General features: G+C 57.4%; 3 protein-coding genes across 4 annotated transcripts in view; 1 reads left to right on the forward strand and 2 right to left on the reverse strand.

Annotated features, from left to right (window-relative positions):
• The window catches only part of RHOC (ras homolog family member C), a 5,985-nt gene extending 1,799 nt beyond the window's left edge, over nt 1-4,186 (reverse strand). The window contains exons 1-3 of the mRNA XM_081815693.1: nt 4,029-4,186; nt 645-808; nt 1-114 (exon numbers count right to left, since the gene is read on the reverse strand). Coding sequence (XP_081671819.1) covers nt 1-114; nt 645-800 — 270 coding nt within the window. The 5' untranslated portion in view covers nt 801-808; nt 4,029-4,186. The remainder of the gene's footprint in view (nt 115-644; nt 809-4,028) is intronic.
• Nucleotides 4,187-6,802: 2,616 nt separating this feature from the next.
• On the reverse strand, nt 6,803-12,294 carry PPM1J (protein phosphatase, Mg2+/Mn2+ dependent 1J). Of its 2 annotated transcripts, XM_006728475.2 has the most exons (10): nt 11,954-12,294; nt 10,487-10,601; nt 9,719-10,006; nt 9,325-9,437; nt 8,972-9,056; nt 8,264-8,382; nt 7,996-8,059; nt 7,736-7,843; nt 7,470-7,621; nt 6,803-7,321 (listed from the first exon to the last, which is right to left on the reverse strand). In XM_006728475.2, exons 1-10 carry the CDS (start codon nt 12,271-12,273, stop codon nt 7,174-7,176), a joined length of 1,512 nt encoding a protein of 503 aa, XP_006728538.1. In that variant the 5' UTR covers nt 12,274-12,294; the 3' UTR covers nt 6,803-7,173. The 2 variants fall into 2 exon arrangements, with proteins under 2 accessions (XP_006728538.1, XP_030872846.1); XM_031016986.2 differs by lacking the exons at nt 7,996-8,059; nt 8,264-8,382.
• A 132-nt stretch (nt 12,295-12,426) lies between these two features.
• On the forward strand, nt 12,427-20,077 carry TAFA3 (TAFA chemokine like family member 3). The gene is made up of 6 exons (XM_081815692.1): nt 12,427-12,864; nt 13,164-15,063; nt 16,276-16,333; nt 17,848-17,963; nt 18,628-18,777; nt 19,614-20,077. Exons 4-6 carry the CDS (start codon nt 17,849-17,851, stop codon nt 19,943-19,945), a joined length of 597 nt encoding a protein of 198 aa, XP_081671818.1. The 5' UTR covers nt 12,427-12,864; nt 13,164-15,063; nt 16,276-16,333; nt 17,848; the 3' UTR covers nt 19,946-20,077.
• Nucleotides 20,078-20,113: the final 36 nt, after the last annotated feature.

Here is a 20,113-nt window from a genome sequence, read left to right on the forward strand (position 1 = left end):
GTCGGGGCTGTCGATGGAGAAGCACATGAGGATGACGTCAGTGTCCGGGTAGGAGAGAGGCCGCAGGCGATCATAGTCTTCCTGCCCAGCTGTGTCCCACAGAGCCAGCTCCACCTGACGCACAGGGCCAGTGAGCCGCTGCCGGAGGGCCCCAGTTCCACCCCTCCCCTGCCACCCAGAGGTCCTCTGAAACCACTGGTCCTTTAGGTTCACTCAACATCTCTCTCCTGAGCACTTGCTCTGTGCCAGGGACAATGCGAGTCACCACCGTCACACAGTGTAAATAAGGTGAGTTTCTAGATATCCTGAGGCATGGGTGCTGGATCTTTATGTAGTTTAGGAGCACCATGATTTGATTTTAAGTCACAAAGACCTTTGAAGGCAGCCTTACCACTATCCCCATTTTGCAGTCAGAGGGGCTTTAAGCTCGGAGGCAAAAGGACTGGGCCCAGATTACAGAGCCAGGGCGTAGAGAACCAGGAGGTGTCTCTAGATTTCCTAAAAGTACAATTTCACTTCCTAAATTGTACTGGTTCCAGCAGGGGGAGAGGAGCAGGGATGGATGGATGGTGAGGAAGGACATCCAAGGTCCATGGTGACGGGGCGGGGTTCCCAGGGGAGACAGGAAGGGCCTTGGCCTTCACCTGTTTGCCGTCCACCTCTATGTCTGCGATGTAGTTCTCAAAGACAGTGGGGACATAGACTTCGGGGAACTGATCCTTGCTGAAGACGATGAGGAGGCAGGTCTTCCCACAGGCCCCATCCCCCACAATCACCAGCTTCTTTCTGATCGCAGCCATGGCCGGGGCTGACAGAAAAAAGGCAGGGTGGATTTTGGGAAAAGCCAGTAAATCCAAAAACATTTCTCTGGGGCCCCCAAGACATGGAAACCGAGGCCTCCAGCAAAGAGAGGGAAAGGGGCTTGCTCAGGCGTGCTCTTGCCGAGAACCAATTGTTCAGACAACTGAGCTGTCTCCCTGGGGAGATGAGAATACAGAGACAGGTCTCCCTGGACAGATTAGAATACAGAGGCGAAAGGTGGAGGAACCACCCACCTGGGAACCACCAGCTGTGGGATCCTGGACACTTAGAGGGGTGCTCAGGGATTACGGACATGCCCGGAAGAGCCAGCTTTAATCTGCTATATATACCAGGGCTTCAAGTCAGACTTGATGCGTTACCAGGATTTTGATACTTTTAAAGTTTCATAATCACTAGGGTCCAATCAAGAACACACTGTCCCTCACTCAGGACAAGTCATGCCTGCCCAGTCACAAGTGAGGAGTCCCTCTCCCACAGGCTGGCAGAAGCAACTACCAGGTGACGGGTGGGTAAGGGAAACCGGGCTGAGCATTTCGACAAAAATCACCTCCCTCAGGCCCCAGAAGCCTGCAAAGGTGGATGGTGCGCTTCCCATTTTGACGCACTGGGAAAGTGAGGCTCAGTAAGGTTACGACACGTTCCGAGTTGTGGCAGGGATGGCATTCAAGGCAGGGCTGTGGGACTCCGGGGTCTGTTGCCTTTTCTACCTATCTCCCCAGAGATGGGAAAAAGAGCAGAGGCAGGGAAACCCAGACAGACAGAGGGCAGTGGCAGCAGCTAACTGGCTTCCCTGGCCCACCCCAGCCCTGTCCCCAAAGCCATCCCTGAGTCACACAAAGGAGGCTCAGTCCCGGCAGTGCCCACAGCCCACATTCGGGCAGTCTGCCCTCCTCCCCCCTTCCTCCTGGGCCTGGCAGCAACACTGGGTCACTCAGCCCCAGGCAGGGGACAATGACCACACTGTAGGGAACCACACATCCACCACAGCAGAGTGACTGAGAATAATCCACTAGGGAGTCCCCTCCACCCACCCCCTGGAACAGCCCCTTCCTCCCCTCTCTGTACAGCTCACCCCAAGACCCTGCCCACCCCTCCCTGTGACTCAGGGCGAGGAGTCAGCTTCCTGAGGTTTCTGTAGGTCCCCGGCCCCCAACACACCCGAGCAAGCATCTGCACAGTTCATCACACCTACCCAGCCTCCCTGCCCCTGAGCCGAGCCTCACTTCCTCCCTCCCTGGGGAGAGGAGCTGCCCTCTGGCCGGCTGAGGTTCCCAAGCCTCCAGCCTTGGAGGAAGAGAGGGCGGGCTCCGGAGCCGAGATGCCGTCGAGGCTGTTGGGAAGGGGGAGGGGGCTAGAGCCCGAGCTGGGAGGAGCTCCCAAAAAAGAGCTGAACATGGGCCAGTGGCCTCACCAACCAGACAGGGAGTAGTTAAGAACGGAGGGGATGGTAACCTGATCTCTGCCCCAAACCTGGCTTTTTCTCTCAGTCCCACATCCTGTCAAACTGGGCTGAACTCTTGTATTCCCCACAGACCACCACCACCCCACAGCCCTGGCTTGGTCTGTCTTTCAGGAAAGCGAATGCTCCAAGCCCAAAGCTAGTTCTCTTCAACGGTGGGATCCTGGGTGGCCTGCCTCCTCTCCACACACACACACACACACACACACACACACACACACGCACAAAACGGGGATGAGAGGAAGTGGATATGAGTCAGAGAGAATTTATAGGAGTTGAGAGGATACCGCCACACTCTCCCCACCTCAAAAGGGGCTCTCTCCCCAGTACCCCGAGAGACAGGCAAGAAGGCATTCACCATGCCAGCAGATCCCCTTCAAAAATGGACACCACCTTCAAAAACGGGGTGCTCCCTGGAGATTCTGCCCAGGTGATCAGCTCCCCCCACCCACTCCCGCTAGTCCCATCGGTCCAGCTAGTTCCATTGGTCCAGCTGGGCGAAAACAGGCTGGGGTAGCCCCGCCTGGGATGGGCAGTGTTGATGAAGGGCAGTCACCCCCATGGTGAGTACCAGTTGCTAAGGTGTGAGCGTGCCACTGGCCTCGGACAGCAGGGCAGTCTAGGTGGCACCAGATGGCGGGAGCCACGGGACAGAATTCAGGGGCAAAGACATGCATTAAGTGACCTGGAGCCCCCAGCTCAATGAGAAGACTTTCCCTTCAGGCTCTCATTGGGTAAGAAGAGCAGCTGGCCTAGGCCAGGCCAGGACACTAGGCCCAAGGCCAACATGGCAAGGAAAACAGCTCCCTGTGAGAGGCAGCCCCAGAAGAACTGCCCCACTGACCCTAAGAGGGGCACCCGAACCCTGACAGAGGCTGGAATGGAGCCTGACGCTCCTGGGATCTTCAGGCAGACAAGACATCCCACCCTCTCTCTCCTCAAGCATTCTCTAGATTTCCAGATGACCCGGGGTGGGCTGTACCCTGCAGGCCAGCCCTGAGGGCTAGAGGAGGAATCAGATACCGTCTCAACTTTAAAATCAGAAGTGAGCATAGGACTGAGCCTCGGACCCTCCCAGTCCAAAGCCCCAGGATAATCTTTAGCCAGGTTTGCGGGGTGCAAGGGAGGGAGGGGTCTGGAGGAGAGGAGATTCTTGCACACATAAAAAGGAGCTAGACCCTTCCCAATCTCCCCTACCTCCCGCCCCAGGTACACTCCAGGAACCTTCTAGGGAGGCGTCCAGACCTCTGGGAGCAGTGGCAGCCCCCCCTGGTCACACCACGCCCCTGTTCCCGCCATTCCACCGGTCCGGCCTGGGGGAATTCCCACCTCCAGGCGGATTCGTGCCCGGACTCACACCCCGGCCCACGTCCACATCGGGCCACCCGGCCTGGGAGCCAGAGCGGCTGGACTGGGGCTCCCTCGCGGAGACCCTCAGTTGCCTCCTGGCTTCTCGCCCGGCGGGGAAGGTTCCGGGAAGCCGGGAGGGGAAGGGCAGAGACCCAGGCTCGGACACAGGAGGCGAGAGGCCCCGCGGGGCAGTTCCCGGAGTGGGGTGGGGGACAGCCCTCGCCGCGGCCCAGGGAGGGGCCAGCCGGGTTGACCCCAGCACAGCCCGGCGCGCTCTGGCCGAAGCCCCCTCCCCGCCCGGCGCCCAAAGCTCCGGCCAAGCGGTGGAGGGCGAAAGTGCTCTCCCGGGGACGAGTTCCCGGGACGCCCCGCCACCCCAGTCCCCGGCCCCGAGTACCTTCCGCTCCGCTGCCTCCAGCTGCGCGGCCAGTGCCGGAGGCTGAGACTGACCCGGGGGCCCCGCCCCGCCCTCCTTCAGCGCCGCGCCGGGGCGGGGCGGGCCCGGCAGGGGGAGGGACCGGCCGGGTTGGGGCGGCCCTTGGCTCCGCCTGCCCACAGCCCAGCCTGGGGCCACCGCGCTCGCCCCGGCTGCTGGCCGGGGGTCGAGGGTGGAATCCCTGGCCGGTCGGGGAGTGGGCGGCGGGCGGGACCCCTGGAGGACTCAGCCTCTGCCCCGCCTTCCAGCCCCCAGGGGCGGACCGGCGTCGGGAAAGTTGTGAGGCGCTCGGGGTGCGGTCGGGAAAGGGCCGCTGCTGCCCTCCCGTGGCCAAGCGGCCACGCGCGCCTACACCCCCTGGGACCTCGCGGGAGGGGGCTGCGGAAGACGGCCGCCCCCAGCTAGTAGAACCCTGCCGCGTAAGTACTGCCCAACCTCACGCCCCAGCCTTGAGGACTTTCGGATCCCTTGAGACCCAGGCCACCTTTCCACTTGACAGTTCCCTTCCCCCTGCCTGGAATTTCCTTGAGTCCAATTACTGAGTACCCGTCAAAGGGCACTCCTGGAGGCTTTTCCTGATCCCCAGCTGGGAAGTCAACTTCCATCCCCAGTGCGTTATTTCGGTGCAGCTAGGGCCAAGTGTCCCTTGGCCCGGTCTGATACGTCACATCGGGTATTTACCTACCCGTGTATCTCTTTCTGTTAAGGTGGATAAGGATGGAGGATGAGGACGTCTACCAATACTTCATTAGTTTGTGACCTGTTCGCTACATAGTTCAGTCCTTTTATTTATTTACTTATTTATTTATTTATTTTTTAAGATTTTATTCATTTATTTGACAGAGAGAGAGACAGCGAGAGAGGGAACACAAGCAGGGGGAGTGGGAGAGGGAGAGGCAGGCCTCCCGCGGAGCGGGGAGCCCGATGCGGGGCTCGACCCCAGACCCCAGGACCATGACCTGAGCCGAAGGCAGACGCGCAACGATAGTTCAGTCCTTTTAGTACTCATCACGGATCTTGGGGTTAAGTATACCCATCTCCTTTTGCCTGTAAGGAAACTGAGGCTCAGAGAAGTGGCTTGCCTAAATCTTTGTGATTTGTATGGAACAGAGTGAGAGTTCAGACAATCAGGCCCGTCTGGCTCCAGAGTTGGTGCTCTCTCCCCGCTGTCCTTTATCCCCCTCCCACCTGTCGCTCCCCACTGCCTAGCATGTTGTGTGGCAGGTACGTTTTTCAAGAAATATTCTCTGAATGAATGAACGTCAGGAGTCATGTAGATTTTATTTTATTTTTTTTAAAGATTTTATTTATTTATTTGAGAGAGAGAGATAGAGAGAGAGAGCACATGAGAGGGGGGAGGGTCAGAGGGAGAAGCAGACTCCCCGCCAAGCAGGGAGCCCGATGCGGGACTCGATCCCGGGACTCCAGGATCATGACCTGAGCCGAAGGCAGTCGCTTAACCAACTGAGCCACCCAGGCGCCCAAGTCATGTAGATTTTAAAGCTCTGAAGTGCAGCCCACACATTTGATAAATGAGTAAGCTGAGGTCCAGAGAAGTTTGGTCCCCAGGCCTCTTCACCCGCTCAATAAACATACACTGCAGATTGATTTCGGTCTTCAAAGAACTTAACAGTCCAAATGCAAACACAAACAACTTAAAGATAGCAAGTTATTGAATCCTTATTGCATGCACCTGGCTCCACATACAGACATGAACTCCTTTAGTCCTTACAACAACTCTGTGAGGTAGCACTGTTACTTCCATTTTGCTGAGAAGCAAATTGAGGCTCAGAGAGGTTGCAGAGCTAGTGGTGGGTTTGGCACCAGGACCTGGATAGGAGGACTCTAGAGCCTCTGCCCTTAACTGCTACTCCATGTTATATTTACAGGAGGCAGTGGTTGTGCGGGAGGCACGCAAGGGCTATGGGATACCCAGCCCTGAAGGACGAGTCAGGTTTTCCAGATAAGGTGATGAGTAGATGTTAAATGGGTTGGAGCCACAATAGGCCCAAAGAGTTACGGAACCCCCAGGAGAGTGGGGGTGGGGCTGAAAGATAGGGCCAGGGAAGGACACGGTGGCCAGATCATGAATGTCCTTGTCTGCCACACTCAAGAGTTGAGTGTTGATTTTGGTCTAGGTGCAGTAGGGAGCCACTGAAATGTTCTCTCAAGGGAATAACCAACTTGGATTCCCACTGTGGAAAGGTTACATTCAGGGATACAGGGGCATGACCTGGAGATAGAGTTAAAAGCCTAATGTAGTAGTAACAGTAGGGGTGGGGATAGGTGGACAAATAGGAAATATATTTTGTGATATATAATCAACAGCATGTAGTGATTGATTCACTTGCTGGGGAAGAGCCAGAATCCAAAGGTGACCAACGCTAAGATTTCTAACTTGGGCTGATGAGCTGATACCCATGGACATGATGAACCAGGAGAAGGCACACGTTTGTAGGGAAATGGTGGATTCCATTTGAAGTACGCTGAGTTGAAATGCCCGTGGGATATCTAGATGTTCAGGAGACAGGTAGGACATGTGGGCCTAAAGCTCAGGAAAGATCTGGGGGAAATACTGACTTGGAAGTGGATGAGAGCACGCGGAGTGGGACAAGCAGAAGGGGGAGACGGAACCTGGGAGCACTACATTTTTAGGACTGCTTTGCTGTTCTTTCCACCACCTGAAAGAGCCTTTTGGTTTCTAATCAAAGTAAATAAAGACACACATTTTTTTTTTTAAGATTTTAGTTACTTATTTAACAGAGAGAGACACAGTGAGAGAGGGAACACAAGCAGGGGGAGTGGGAGAGGGAGAAGCAGGCTTCCCGCCGAGCAGGGAGCCCGATGCGGGGCTCGATCCCAGGACCCTGGGATCATGACCTGAGCCAAAGGCAGACACTTAACAACTGAGCCACCCAGGTGCCCCAAGACACACATTTTTATCCATCTGGTTTATTTGCCACTAGCTATTAGTTTTGGATCTGACACCCCTTCTTCAGTCACGTTACCAGTAAAGGAGGTCAGGGAGACAAGTTCAGAGTTTGGGTCAGCAGAGGGTAAGCATGGAGAGGCTAGGAGGGTGGTGGGAGGGGTGGGGCTGAGCCCCTCAGGAGTAACTGCCTGGCCCCCCTAGAGGGATGACGAAGACCGAGATGTCATCCCCGGAACCCAGCTTGTTGTTGGGGAGACGCCAGCCACGGTCCCTGGGGATGCCCCGGGCCCCCAGGACCAGAGCTTGGGCCAGAGCTGTGTACCTGCCAGAAGCACACGTGCACATTCATGTTCCAACATGTATATGGGAAGAGCGATACACAGGCCCTCATGTGGGGCCCCCAGCATTGCTTCCCTTTGCCCCTACCTTCCCCACTGTCACCCCCGCCCCCACCGCCATACGAGCCCTACCTGCTGGCGTCATTGGGCTCATAGGCTGACAGCACCCTGTCCACAGTGGCAGCTACCTCCCAGTCACTGGTCACATCCCACAGTCCATCTGTTCCCAGGACTAGCACGTCATCTGGGCAATGCTCGTACTGCCTCAGGTCATACACTCGCACCTGGTGGGGAGAAGAGAGTGGAGAAGGAGCTGGGGGACAAAGGGACCCTGGGAGAAAGCCAGCCCGGGGCCCCCAGAGGGAAGGTATAGTTGAGGAAGCCCCCATACGGCTCACCTCAGGGAAGCAGGAGAGGAAGGGCTTGATGGGCAGAGTGGAGCTGCAGACCTTGAGGTTGTGGTCTCCCAAGCCCCGGGTCACCCCAATGGTGGCCATCACTCGAGCCTAAAGGGAATGAGTATGGGTGCTGCCACGGGCCTCTCCCAGCCTCTGAAGCTGTGGGCCCTCCCACCCCTGCCCTGGGGTAGAACCTCCACCTCCCTAGACAGGTTGTGGTGGGTCCTCCTGCCCTCTCCCACCTCTACCATGGAGTTTACCTTTTTGCCCTCCCCACAGACCAGAGGAAACCTGAGATCCTCCAGCTCGATCTTTTTGTAGGCCCTGGGGAGGGGGGGAGCAGAGGACGCATCACCCAGGCATCAAAGCCCCTCTCCCCGAGGAGCCATGCCCCTCACACAAACCCCTAAGAAGGACCACATGCCCCCAGCCCCCAGACTGGCCCCGCCTCCAGCTTCCACCTTGCTGCTGGTGAGGGACTGGTTGTGCTGCCATGGGAACGGGCCCCAGTTCTGAAGGAAGTGTTACCAGCCGGTCATGTTCTGGTCCCGGTACAGCATCCTCTGCCCCAGCTCCTTGGGCTGAATTCTGCGGGGGAACTCAAGGTGGGTGAATTCACCACCTAGCAGCTCTGGTTTCAGGAAGCCCTGTGGTTGGGAGTGGCCGGACAGAGCAGAGGGCCAGGGGGGCATTAGGCTTAGAGCACACCCTGCCGTACAGATGAGGTTAATTACAGCAGGGCCTTAAATGGGGTTTCTTTACCATGTGCCATGCACTGTTCTAATACGAATAATGTATATGAACTCGCCGAACCTCAGGACAACCCTTAAGGCAGGAGCTACTGATGCCACTTAAGGGAACCATCTGCACGTCAAACAATGAGCAAAGGGCTCGAACCAGGATTCAATCCCAGGCAGTCCAGCTCCGGAGTCAGTACTTTAAAGCACTAAACCATACTGCCTCTCAGGGACCTTGGCTACTTCCTTTCCCCGCCTCTGACTCCACTTCCTTCCTCAGCCGGGGCCACAGTGGGAGCCCCAGTGGGAGCCCTGGAGTAGCCCACATTCTTTCCTGCTACGTACTCTACCAGCTCAGCCATTGCTGCTGAGCAGAGCGGCCTTCCCAGTGAGCAGCTAGTAAGGAGCGGTCTGGGTGGTGAGGGTGGGGCCACAAGCCACAGAGAGCCACGAGAGTCATCAACAAAGAACGGGAGCAGGAAGGTTAGTTCCTACTTACAAGCAGCTGAAGACGCTGGCGCTCAGTCTCCGGGGTGAACTCGCGGGACATGGGAATGATTTCACCATTCCGGACAATGATGGCTCTGCCCAGAGAAAGAAAAGGTTTGGGCTGGGCTCTCCTCAGCCCCCTTGTGGAGAATTCCAGAAAGACCAGGGCTTCCCCACAATGACCCTTGGGGTTCCTCACCCAGACCCCCATCTTTCCTCCCCTTGTGGCTATTTCTGGCCATCCCTTATGTCTGTGACCGCTCCTGACACCATCCCTCCCTCCAGTTTTTGATTTGTAACACCCACCACCTCATTCTTCTATTCCCCCATCCCAGAGGGTGACCCCCTACCCCCTCCCCATACCTGCTGTCCCCTGCATTGGCCACATACACCTTGCCTAGCAAGTAGACCACAACCAGTGCACAGCAGCCCCCCTCCACTTGGTGGCCACGCCGCTCCCGGGCCATCTGCTCATCCTGCCATGTGAGGAAGGGTCAGAGGGGGTGAATGAAGAACAGGTTCCAGGCCCACAACCACTGCCCCCATCTGCAGAAATAAACTGGCCCAGCCAAGCCACACTGGAGGAGGGGAGGGCAGACATGGGTATAACTCCCCCTTCCCTCCCCTCTGAACCAAGCTCTGCTCAGGCCCTCAAAGGTGTTGTGGGTACTCAGGGCCCCTTAGGCTATTTGATTCCCGTACAGAGTTGACCAGAGTATCTGCCTAGCAGGCTCCTGCCCGGGGACCACCCACTCACCATGAACTGGAAGGCATTCTCTATGGCCCCCACTACCAGGCTCTCATGGGTCACTTCCTTCTGTGAAGACCAGCAGGACTGAGGACCAACCAAGTGAGAAGAATCAGAGGAACCTGGGGCTCCTGGGGTAGACGGGAGGCAGAGGGGCGGTGGCGAGGGGTCCTGGAGTATCTCTACCAGGTCCTTTAGCTGCTCCCGGATGTGGCGGTGCAGGAACCTGGAGGCCATTTCGGCAGCTCCGCCCCCTGCATGCCCATCAAACAGGCCCCAGTAGTAGAAGCAGAGTCCCTGGTGGAGGAAAAGTTGGAGGTGAATGAGGGAGTGTGTATGTGTGTGTGTGTGTGTGTGTGTGTGTGTGTGTGTGTGTGAGATACAAGGAGAAGAGCAAGACTCTAGGCAACCATACAAACATCAGAGAGGAGGTCAGAGTTTGGTATGAAAGGCAAATTAGATTTATTCACTCATTTACCAAGGGCCTATTATGTGTCAGAAAGTAAAGCATCAAAAAAAGCCAAACTCGGAGGATAAAAGATACAAAAATAAACATTGGCAATGAATTAAATCATCCATAAATACAGGAGCACCTACATTCTAACTGGTAAATGGAACACTTATCCTGACATTCTAACTGGTCAATGTCAGTTCTGTGCCAGAGGTAGAAAGCTAGTTGGGTGAGGAGTTAGGTCTGAGATTTAAAACTGGATGCCTAGAATCCGCGGGGAGAGGTGTCACCATCTCTGGAGGCGAGGGAAGGGGGTGGGGGCTTACCTGGCCTTGGCTAGGCTCCCTAGGCGCCCCTGAAACACTCCTCTGACCTTCCACATACACCACCTCACAGCAAGCCTGGTCCTCATTGTGCCGACTTTTGCCAGCGTTGATGACCCTGCCAGGCCAGAGTGACCACATCAGGTTGGACACCAGGCCAGGTCCTGGAATAACCCCCACCTTAGACACACACACCCTCTCTAGCCTGCTGGCCAAACCTAGAAAGGTCATAGCCACCTGGGATCCAGGCCAGAAAGAGGAGGAGAAGGGAGGCAGGGCAAGGCACAAGGAATACCATCTGGGCGTCAGGCCCCACCACCTCACAGAAAGGCCAGCAGCAGCTTGTTCCTGCCTCGGTTCCCCGGTCCCTGGCAAAGGGCGCACCCCCACGGGCTGCTGGGGAAGGGGCTGGGCAGGGGCAGCAGGAGATCTTAACCACCCTGCTTGCCACGACCCTCCATCCCACCCTGGAGCCTAATCAACTTTTCTAGTGCCTCGTCCACAGCACCCCACCCTCATGGGCACACCCACCTTTATCTTAAAATCATCCAGTGAAAGTTTCTGCTGCTTTGGCAGTGAGGAAGTGCTCGAGCCCAGACAGGGAAACAGGAATTGAAATAGGGTAGGGGTGGAAGCCCACCTGGACTGCGCAGGAGCCACAGAACCACCAACTCTTCTCAAACAGAAAGCTAAAGGAGCTAGTGGTGGGGCCCGGGGTCTACCAGCCACCACCCTCAGCGACCTCAGCGCCCCCATCTCCCTCAGTGCTCTGCTTTCCCAGTAGATACATTAAAAATACACGCGGCCTGGGGGTCAGCCGGCGGCTCCCCACTACGACCGGGCGTCCACTTCTTTGCCAGGCCAGTGCCATGCCCTCCCTCCGAGAGGCATTCAAAGGGGACCCTCCTGCTTCCCCGGGCGGCGCCCTCCCTCGCCCCTGGGGAAGCCGGAGGCCGCCTGGTGTCGCGGGCTATTTCTGGGTGTGGAGGGGGAGGGGAACGGTAAGAGGGACAGAGAACTGGGGCGCTGGGGTCGGGAAGCCCAGGAGCGAGTTTCTCCAGCCGTCATCTCCTCTATTAAAAGGGCACCCCCCCCCTCCTTGAATCCCCGCCTCCCTTAGCCATTAAACTGCCGGGCCCCGACTGAGAACTGGCCAACTCATCCTCCACGGGGCCCTCCACCCTCCGGGCTCTGGAAGGGAACAAGGTCCTGAGGCAGCGCGGGTGAGGGCAGTCAACGAGCTGAAAGGTCCTGAGGAAGACTGCACCGACTTGAGAAAGGGCTTAAGGGGGCGGGGGGGGGGGTCGCTGCGGCCCGAAGCCCAAAGGAAAGCAAAGGTCCTGGGAGAAGGGAACTCCTCGCGCCGCGCACGGCGAGGGGCACGCAGCCCAGCGCCGGGGATGCCCAGCTGGGGAAAGGGCTGGGGGCTGGGGGTCCCATCCTGCCCAGGGTCTTCCCGGGGGCGCTCACTCGGCGTAGCCCGTGCTCCAGGGCAGGCGACGGCCGGTGTCCGGGGGGCTTTGCACAGCCCGGCCAGCGTGGTCGTCGGCGCGTCGCAGCCCCCCTGGGCTCAGCTGCAGGAAGGTCGGTCGGGAGAAGCTCGCTCGAGCCTCTACCGTCTTCGCCGGCGCTGCGCTCCCAGCCCTCGCCGGAGGGCTCCTGGGCGCTTCTGGAGGAGCGGCGGTCTGCGCCAAGGGCGCATTGGGCAGATCTGGGGACTTGGGGCGCGGAGGCGGGGCGCCCCCAGAGCTCACCAGGTGCGCCACGGCCGAGCGCACCCGGTTTAGCATGCTGCCTCCCTGCCCCGCCCTCGGCCGTGGCCCCGCCCTCGGCCGTGGCCCCGCCCCGAGGCGGCCCCGCCCCCTAGGGCGCGCGGTGGGCGGTGCTCGCTCCTGCGGGCTCTTCCCGTCCATTGGCTCTGGGCGGGCAGGGCGGGTCACGGCAAAACTTCCTCCTGCTCTGGGCCGCCCCCGGCACCGCCCCACCAGCTCGCTGCTCCTTCCCGCCGCGTTCAGGCTTCGCTCCGCCTCAGTTTCTTTGGGGAAGAAGGGTCTGCTGTTGTGGGAAGGGGACCGAGGGAAGCACATCCTATTTCATACGTGCTCTAGATGAGACATCAGCTAGACCTTCCCCATTGTGAAAGGGGGGCGGGGGTAGTGTCTCCTCGCCCTCGGTTCAGCCAGCCTGCCCGGAGGGTGATGGAACTGGTGACTTCAAAGCGAAACCGGCAGCTTCCGCCACCGCTGGGTGTGAGGCACCTGGTGTGACCTCTGGCTGAGGCTGCTGGAGTGAGAGCGACGGCGAGGGGCTGGTGCTGGGTGTGCTGTGAGGGTGCTGAGGACGCGGGCTGGAGCCGACCATCCTGAATTAGGGAGCCGGGGGTAAGTTCTTGGGATCCTGACGGCGCTGTTCCCCATCGACGACCACCTCTAGATCTGGGAGAGCGGTTGCCACTCTGACTCCACTTTCCTTCTCAGGACCCAATTTCCCTCCACATTTAGGCCTCCCCTGACCACAGCAGGGCTAGTTAATAAGGATAACAACAATAACTGTTCGGACTTACTATATAGTAGGCCCGCTACAAAGCACTTTCCATATATTAGACCATTTATACCAAACAGCAGCCCTTCAAGGTGGGTTTTATGTTCTTTTTACCGATGACGCGCCTGTCATTTTACAGGACTTGCCGCAAGAGGTCACACAGCCAACGAGAGACTCACACCCGTGCCAGTCCCCAAAGGCCCAAACTCCGTTCTGTCTGATGAGCCAAGCTGATTTGTCGGGATCGTGGAGGAGGGGCTAAGGAGGAGGTGAATGGCAGAGAGAAGAGTGAGGGTTACCCCTCTTTGACCTTCCTCCTCTGAAGGCAGAGGCTGAGCCTGCAGGCTGAACAAGATCCGTAGGCACCGCCAGGGGGAGACAGAGGCCAGGCTAAGCGCTTGCTTGTAAGGGAAAAGTAGTGCTGAGTCCAAAGAGACCTGTTCCTAAGGCAGCTATCAGGGAATTGATCAGTACATCTCCAGAGACACCTCCTACCCCAGGCACTGTCCAAATGGGGACAAGGCCCTGTGGCCCTAATGCAAGTCAGGGTAGCCCTCAGGAATCACTGGCACCGAGTTCATGGTTGGGACTCCATCTCTGGGCTCTGTGGGCAGAATGCTCCCTGAATATAACCCTCTCTGTTCCTGAGCTAAAATGTGCCCCCAGAAGGGGTGGCTTTCCTCGCCGCTTCCAAATAAAAATCTCACACTGGTCATTCAGGTATTTTTTTTTTTTAATATTTATTTATTTGAGACAGAGAGAGAGAGCCTGAGCTGGGGGGAGGGGAGGTGCAGAGGGAGAGGGAGAAGCAGACTCCCCACTGAGCAGAGAGCCCAATGCCCAGCTTGATCCCAGGACCCTGAGATCATGACCTGAGCCAAAGGCAGATGCTTAACCGAATGAGCCACTCAGGTGACCCTTCGTTCAGGTCTTTAGGCTTGCTGTAATTATACCTACACTTCAGGCAGAGACAGCCAGAAAAATAGAAGTCACAAGAAAAGAAAAACAAATCAGATCCAAAGGCCCATAGAGTGGCAAAGGCAAACGGAGGTAAAGACCATGCTGCTGCTATGGGTATTTCCCTCCTGTTTAAGAAAAACTGGAACCAGCTCTCAGATAAATGGCATAAACAACAACAGCAAGCCAAGACTGATGAAAAAATATAACATCCTGGCTATTTTTATTACTCAGTGTTTCTGGGGCAGTTGGCTTACCACTTCTCTGTGTCACCCTGCTCCCTAATACCTGCTCTTCACAGCACCCACCATGATGTGGCTACAATTAGGCCACAGAGCCAGGACAGAAAGATCCCTAGCTCCAGCACCAGATGGTCAGTGGGGATGTCAACAGCAAATAAAAAACAATTTTTAGATTTTATTTAATTTGTATTTAAACTTAAATAACCACATACGACTAGTGGCTATCCTACTGGATAGTGCAGTTCTAGAATCTTCAAGACTCCAAACCCTTGGGGGTCTTGGCAATCCCTCCTCACACGCAGCCCCCTCCCACCCCAGAAGCCACAAGGCGGAGAGTTTTGAGGGACCTTTTTGGGTTAGCCCGGCCTGCACCAGGGAGACGTTCACCCAGACTGCGGACAGCACGGCGGGACCGGCAGGCGTCTCCTCGCTCTTCTGGCCTCGGCCGCCAGGGGCCGCTGCGCGCGTCTGTGCCCGCCCGCCCCGCCGAGCGCACTGCGCCGCGCCCGGAGCTGTCCGGGAGGAGGCGGCGGGGGCTGGCGGAGCGGGGACGGCCCCCGGCGACAGGGAGGCGGCGGCGGCTGCGCGCTCCCTGGCCTGCCGGCGGGAGCCTCAGAAACACCCCGGCTGAGCCTTGCAGAGCTGGCCGGGCGGGCCAGGAGTTCCCCGTGCCCAGGGCGGGGTCGGGCAAGACCGTGATGCCAGTTTGGCCGAAGCCCCGCCGCCTCGGGGACCCGGCGGCAACTTGGTGAGGGCCACGGGGCTCCTGACTTGACAGCACCCGAGCCGGCTGCTCCCGCCTGAAGTCCGCCTTTCGGAGTCTTGGTGCGGGACTCAGAGGTAAGTGGGCACCGCCGTGGGGCGGGTAGATCCTGCGGCTGGGGGCTCAGAAATTTGGACCAGTGAGTGGGCGCCGGAGGGGGCCGGGAGAAGGCAGGGAAACTTAAAGCTTCTCGCGGTCCACATCCTCAACTCCACGCTGGTATGCTGTCTGCTAAAATCAGCTTCCCCATGCCTTGCATCTAGGTTTGGGGAAAATAGGCTGGTAAACTGAGGCAGGAGTGTGGAACCCCAGAACAAACCCCAGAAGCTTCCTTTTCCCCTTCTCCCTGAGGGAGAGAATAGAATGCCTGAGGACTCAGCCCAAAAGCACACCTCCCATTTTTGGGGTCTTGGGGTTCGTGGGAGAGCTGGGTTGGCGGGTGTGGCAGCTCAGAGGGAAAAGGGATGAGGACTGCCTGAGAGAAGACAGAGCTGTATTTGAAATGATCAAAATGAAGGTTCCTGAAGGGGACAGGGAGAGGAGATACCTACTCAGAAAAGAGATACATCTAGAAGGCTGGGAAGCTCTTGCCCGTGGAACACTCCCATCTGTGCGGTATTGGCACCACTTCCTGCATCTGTCTGCCTAGTCCTCTCTGGGCCCCACCATCCTACCTGCTTCATGCTTCAGCTCTACCTCCCTTTGGAGGCTGAGGGAAGAGAGGTCGTCGGGAGAAATGGAGAAGCTGTTGGGCTGGAGCCCCTGAGGCTAGGGACCGGGAGGCACCCCATTCTAGCCCTCCGGAATGGAAGTGGGGGTGAGGGTGGCAGAATGGAGCCAGCTCTGCTCCAGTCCGGGACACAGGTGCAGTGGGGATAGGAGGTGGAGGCAAAAGGATTCAAGACCTCAGGGTCTTTTCCAGGGGCCTCTTGGAGCAGCATTTTGTCAGATCCTGCTCAGGAATCCTTCCCTGGCCTTCAGCTCCCTCCCAAGGCCAGAACCCTGATAGCGTGGATTACTAGACACGCCCCCACTATCGGCCCTGCTTCACTCCCGGGACAGAGGAATCCTCAGGCTACTCTTCCCGGGCTAGCTGCCCTGTGTGTTCGCAGAGTCTGCAAGGCAGAGGACAGCCTCCGCCCCCCACCCTGCACCTTGAAGAACAGCTTCAGAATTGGGCTCTACTCCATTGTACCTTTTGTCCTCACCCAGGCTCTCCCTCACTTCTGCAGGGCCATGGACTCCCTCTGTCCCTGGCAACCCCCCAAGAATCTTTCCTACTTGTCTAGGTGGGGTGAATCTGAGGCCTGTGGATGAACAGACAGAAGCTGGAAGATCCCCAAAAAGGTGAGTGAGGAGAAAGCTGAAGGGGTGACAGTTGAGGGCGGGTGGTGGTGACAGAGATTAAGCACCCTATCCAAGGTCCCGGCATTTGGTTTGGTCTCTGGTGTTCCCAGGACTGCTGACGCCTGAGGGACTCCAGCGATGTCCCAAGGGGCCAGTCGTGCAGCCGAGAGGGGGTGGTCCAGACTCCTGGTATGCCTGGGCAGCCCCCTGCTGCTCTCTGCCTCTGCTTCCTTGGAATCCCCTCTGTTTCTAGCTCGTCCTCTGAGATAGATGGGAGGCCTGACCCATCAAGGATAGAGGAAGAGAACCAAGGAGAAGCCAAAGTAGTGGGGTAGGAATAGGACAGGCTTCTGGGCTCTGGGCTCTGCCACCCACGTGCTCCCTGGCCTGGGGCAGTCATTTGACTTCTATTAGCCCTGGTGTCGTTTCTTCTTTTCTAAATTTAAATTTGTTAAAATTGAATTGCTATTACATTCCTATAGTTCAGTTCAACCCTCCTCCCCCCAGTAAAAAGCAACAGGGAGAAAGATTAAGTCTCCCTTCTACCCCCATCTCTGAGTGAACCGGTTCCCCTTCTTGGTGGCAATCAATGTTACTAGGTTTTCTTTGGTACGTTTTCCAGAGCTAGCTTATGCATATTTAAGCAACATATATAATCCCTCCCTTTTACGCATTTTCTACACACCATCCTGCACTTTGTGTTTGTTTGTTTTCCCCTTAATGGTGGCTTATTGTTAGAGATCTTTGCAGTACGTAAAGCATTTCCTCCTTCTATTTTACAGCGGCCTGGATGTAACTGCATTTGCACAGATGCTCCACGGATGTATTTAGCCAGTCCTTTATTGGTGCTTGTTTAAGTTGTCGCCAGGCTTTTTGAGGATCAGTTTGCTCATCTGTGGGTACAAATAATCCCACTTTGTAGGACAGTTGTGAGGGCCGCAAGAGCATGTATGTGACGTGCCTGGGTCAAGTGCTCAACAAATGGGGGTCAGCAGTATTGTTCCTCCCATGGCACAGCCCTCCAAGGGACCATGTTGGGTTCATCCTTCAAGACCCTCTTAGGGGGCGCCTGGGTGGCTCAGTCATTAGGCGTCTGCCTTCGGCTCAGGTCATGATCCCAGGGTCCTGGGATCGAGCCCCGCATCGGGCTCCCTGCTCAGCGGGAAGCCTGCTTCTCCCTCTCCCACTCCCCCTGCTTGTGTTCCCTCTCTCACTGTCTCTCTCTCTGTGTCAAATAAATAAATGAAATCTTAAAAAAAAAAAAAAAAAGACCCTCTTAAATGGCATCTCCCCTACAAAGCTGTCTGTGGCTTTCCCGACCAGGCAGTCTCCCTGCTCCCTTTCCTACCACGGCACTCACCACTTTGTATGGTGAGCTTGTGCCAGGCGGAGAGCCCCTAGGGATGAGGTGTGCATCCTGCCCACCTCTGGGCCTCCCAGAGCGCATGGTGCTGGGGCCGGGTGCTGGGGAGCTCCTGCTCAGCCTTGAGCCGGCTGTGTGCTTCTCTCGACAGGATGCGTGAGAGGACCTCTCAGAACCGGAGTACGGGCCACTGGCTGCTGGTACTTTCCCTGGCCTGCCTGTGGACCCGCCTTGCCTCAGCTTCCTTGCAGCCGCCAACTCCCACAGGTTTGGGCAAGGAGGCAGAGCCTGGGGGAGGGTTTCCCGGGATGCCGGCAGAGCTGGGCACCGCCCCACCCCATTTCACAGCAGGCAGATCTCCAAGGCCAGGTAAGATGCAGATTCTAGGGGTTCTGGCTCCTTCTCTGTTTTTCACCCAGGAAAATCTGCCCCACTCTGCGATCCCAGCCCAGAGAAAGTGTGGGCAGACCTGTGGCTCACCTTTCCTTCCAGGCCAGAAGGTGTTCTGCAGGGAGAGAGGCCCTGGGGTGGAGGCTTAAGTGTAGCCTTCTGGCCTAATTCTGTGGTTTTCCTTCTGGGATGGCTAAAGCCTGTGTAAGCGGATGATCCTCCCCACGCAATGTAAGCCCCCAGGGCCCTTGCCCTCACTCGGAAGAGGCCAGAGGAAGTGGGGCCTGGTGGGGAATTCCACCTTTTTTCTGCCCAAGGGCCAGGCTCTGCCAAAGAGGGATGAGCGTGGCCTAACTGGGGCAGAAGGAAGGATAGGGCGCAGGAGGATTTCGTTTCCTCCTCCTCCCCTGCAGTTGGCCATCCTTTGAACACCCCGCCCCTTGGCTGGGAGGAGGGCCCAAGAACAAGCAGGGCAGGTGGGAGGGGAGCAGGGCTGCCGGGCAGTGTGGGCTGGGCCCCTGACCTTGTCTGGTCGCTCCAGTCCTGGTGAAACAGGGCACCTGCGAGGTGATTGCTGCTCATCGCTGCTGCAACCGGAACCGCATCGAGGAGCGCTCCCAGACTGTCCAGTGCTCTTGCTTTTCTGGCCAGGTGGCCGGCACCACGCGGACAAAGCCCTCCTGCGTGGACGGTGAGTGAGAGGCCGGGCCCCGGCGGGGAGGGCCCAATCACAGAGATAAGAAGGTCTGTCCAGGCCGCACCATCTGCTCGGGATGCAATTTCATACCAGCCCAGGGCTTTCGGGATCAGTCTCAAATGATGGGTAACCTCTGGGGGGAGGAGGGCAGATGGGGACCATCCCCGCTTCATAGATAAGGAGAGGTCCTGATCTGCGCCTGCCCTCCCTCTTATCCACACTCCCTGCCTAGCGCTAGACATTCTGTCACTTGAATCTTCTCTCCCAAACATGGCGTCAGACGTTGACCTCTTCACCTCCTGCTCCTCCACCGGCCTCTTACACGCACCCCCCTCTCATTCTTCGGTGGCCTTCACGTGGACACACATGTGTCACTCACACCCACCTCTCTCTCACGATCCCATCCGTGCTCGTGAGCTCACACTCACGTGGCAGGACTATAAACGTGCCCGCTTGTGCTCACGCGCATGCCTGCTTTGCACTCCTGGCCTGGGGTGTGCACTTGCTCACATACACCAGGTGGGAATGTTGAAGATCGTACCCCTCTGCTGACCGGAGGGCTCCTTCGAGAACTTGCCCTGCCTTCTCTCCGTGCTGTCTTTGGTGACGTGTAGGGATCAGTGGGATCGAATGTGATATGGTGTGTGCCCCAGCCTCAGCCCGAGACTGCCTTTCTGGGCAGCCAGGAGTCAGGGAAGACAGGGGGATGCAGGACCCAAAGCCAGTGGTGTGCAAACTCGCCCTTCATTCTGCACGGACTTGCTGCCCTTGACTGCACTCTGTCCTCGAGGACAGCTTAGAGCTGCCCTCACTGTCCCCTGCTCCCACAGCCTCCATTGTCCTGCAGAAGTGGTGGTGTCAGATGGAGCCCTGCCTGCTGGGGGAGGAGTGCAAAGTGCTCCCGGATCTGTCAGGATGGAGCTGCAGCAGCGGACACAAAGTCAAAACCACCAAGGTATCCGGGGATGGCCACTCCATCCCACCCTACTCTTCCCCCTTCACATGGGGTGGGACAGAGGGGGGCACAGGAGCCGGGGGGTCTAGGAGATCCATGTCCCAAGGTGAGATCCATGACTACGTGGGCACATGCCTGGTTGGACAGTCCCTCTGGACTGTCTCCACTCTGGGGACCGGAGTTAGGGCCTCAGGATTTGAAATCTGATGTGTCCTGGGCTAATCCCTGATGCTCCATACGCCTTGGTTTCCTCTTCTCCCTAGGGTGAGTTTGTCTCCCAGAAAATGCCAGGTCCATAAGAACAAGGTAGAGAATTAGGAAATGGTCCAGATAATTTGAAGGGGCATCTGTGAGGGGGGGTGGGGGGGAGCCACT

The sequence above is a fragment of the Leptonychotes weddellii genome, chromosome 4, assembly GCF_054177405.1.
Source record: "Leptonychotes weddellii isolate Sample4059 chromosome 4, ASM5417740v2, whole genome shotgun sequence".
Lineage (NCBI taxonomy): Eukaryota > Metazoa > Chordata > Mammalia > Carnivora > Phocidae > Leptonychotes > Leptonychotes weddellii.